The 1,466-nt window shown below is 49.2% G+C and overlaps 1 protein-coding gene across 1 annotated transcript in view; it reads right to left on the bottom strand.

Moving 5' to 3' along the window:
- Positions 1-705: 705 nt before the first annotated feature.
- EMH_0068870 (uncharacterized protein) overlaps positions 706-1,466 on the bottom strand; it is a gene marked incomplete at both ends in the record, with an annotated part of 1,028 nt that continues 267 nt past the window's right edge. The window contains one exon of the mRNA XM_013498809.1: positions 706-1,308. Within this exon, the coding sequence (XP_013354263.1) occupies positions 706-1,308 (603 nt within the window). The remainder of the gene's footprint in view (positions 1,309-1,466) is intronic.

Raw genomic sequence — 1,466 nt, 5'->3', positions numbered from 1 at the left:
AGGGTTTAGGGTTTTTGAGGGTTTAGGGTTTAGGGTTTACCTGCTGGCTTGGTATCAAACTCTCCTAGATATCCGATTTGTTTTTCTAGGGTTTAGGGTTTAGGGTTTAGCATCTACCTCTCCGTTTCCTATCAAATTAAAACCTATACCTATCCTAGGGTTTAGGGTTTAGGGTTTAGGGTTTTTGAGGGTTTAGGGTTTAGGGTTTTTGAGGGTTTAGGGTTTACCTGCAGGTTTAGTATCAAACTCTCCCAGATATCCGATTTGTTTTTCTAGGGTTTAAGGTTTAGGGTTTAGCGTTTCCTACCTCTAACTGCTCTACGGTTTAGGGTTTAGGGTTTAGGGTTTTTGAGGGTTTAGGGTTTAGGGTTTAGGGTTTACCTGCTGGTTTAGTATCAAACTCTCCCAGATATCCGATTTGTTTTTCTATTTCTATATCGACAGAAAACCTACATTTGCTGCTCACCTCAGCTAGGGTTAGTGCATACAGCTGCAGGAACCTGCTGCCCTCTTGCTGCTGCTGCTGCTGCTGCTGCTGCTGCTGCTGCTGCTGGTCTGCTGCTGCTGCTGCAGCAGCAGCAAAAGTTATTCTATAGAGACGACGATCACCAGCTGGAGATACACCCCACCACTGCAGCTGCTGCTGCTGCGGAGCAGCAAACACAAACTCATCATAAGAAACCCTAATATAACAAAGAGGTAAACCTATAGATTCTTCTTCTTCTGCTGCTGCTGCTGCTGCTGCTGCTGCTGCTGCTGCTGCTGCTGCTGGTGATGCTGCTGCTGGTGATGGTGATGGTGATGGTGGTTGTTGTGGTTGCTGCTGTGCTGCTGCTGCTGATGGGGATGATGGTGCTGCTGAGGCTTCTTCTGCTGCTGCTGCTGCAGATAAACTGCTGCTGCTGCTGCTGCTGCTGTTGCTGCTGGCTGCTGCTGCTTTATTCTTTGTGCTGCTGCTGCTCTCCTTTGCTGCACCTTTGCCTTTATTGCTGCTGCTGCTGCTGCTGCTGCTGCTGCTGCTGCTGTCTGCAGCAGTACTTGCTGCTTGCAACTTTGCTTCTGCTGCATCGCCATCTCCCCTGCTGCTGCTGCTGCTGCTGTTGCTGCTGCTGCTGCTGCTGCTGCTGCTGCTGCTGCATGCATAGATAAGAACAAAAGCCTCATCGCAATCATCTTTTTCTCTGAGTTCTGCTCTTGCTGGAGTTGCTGCTGCATCTGCTGCAGTTGCTGCTGCTGCTGCAGCAGCAGTTCCACTTCCTGTTGCTGCTGCTGCTGGTACTGCTGCTGCTGCTGCTGCTGCTGCTGCTTCTGCTGGTATCCACGCAGCAGCAAGACGATCGTATTGCTGCAGCTGGCAGCTAATAGACATCCGCAAATTAAAAAAAAAACAAACACGAGACAAACAAAAACGCGAAAAAAAAGAAGCAGCAGCAGATGTCTCAAATACCAAACCCAGCTCGAAACTC

This window comes from Eimeria mitis, genomic scaffold (genome assembly GCF_000499745.2).
Source record: "Eimeria mitis Houghton genomic scaffold, Emh_scaff3722, whole genome shotgun sequence".
NCBI lineage: Eukaryota > Apicomplexa > Conoidasida > Eucoccidiorida > Eimeriidae > Eimeria > Eimeria mitis.
The sequence above is the reverse complement of the archived record's forward strand: the minus strand, read 5'-3'. Positions and strand labels throughout refer to the sequence as shown.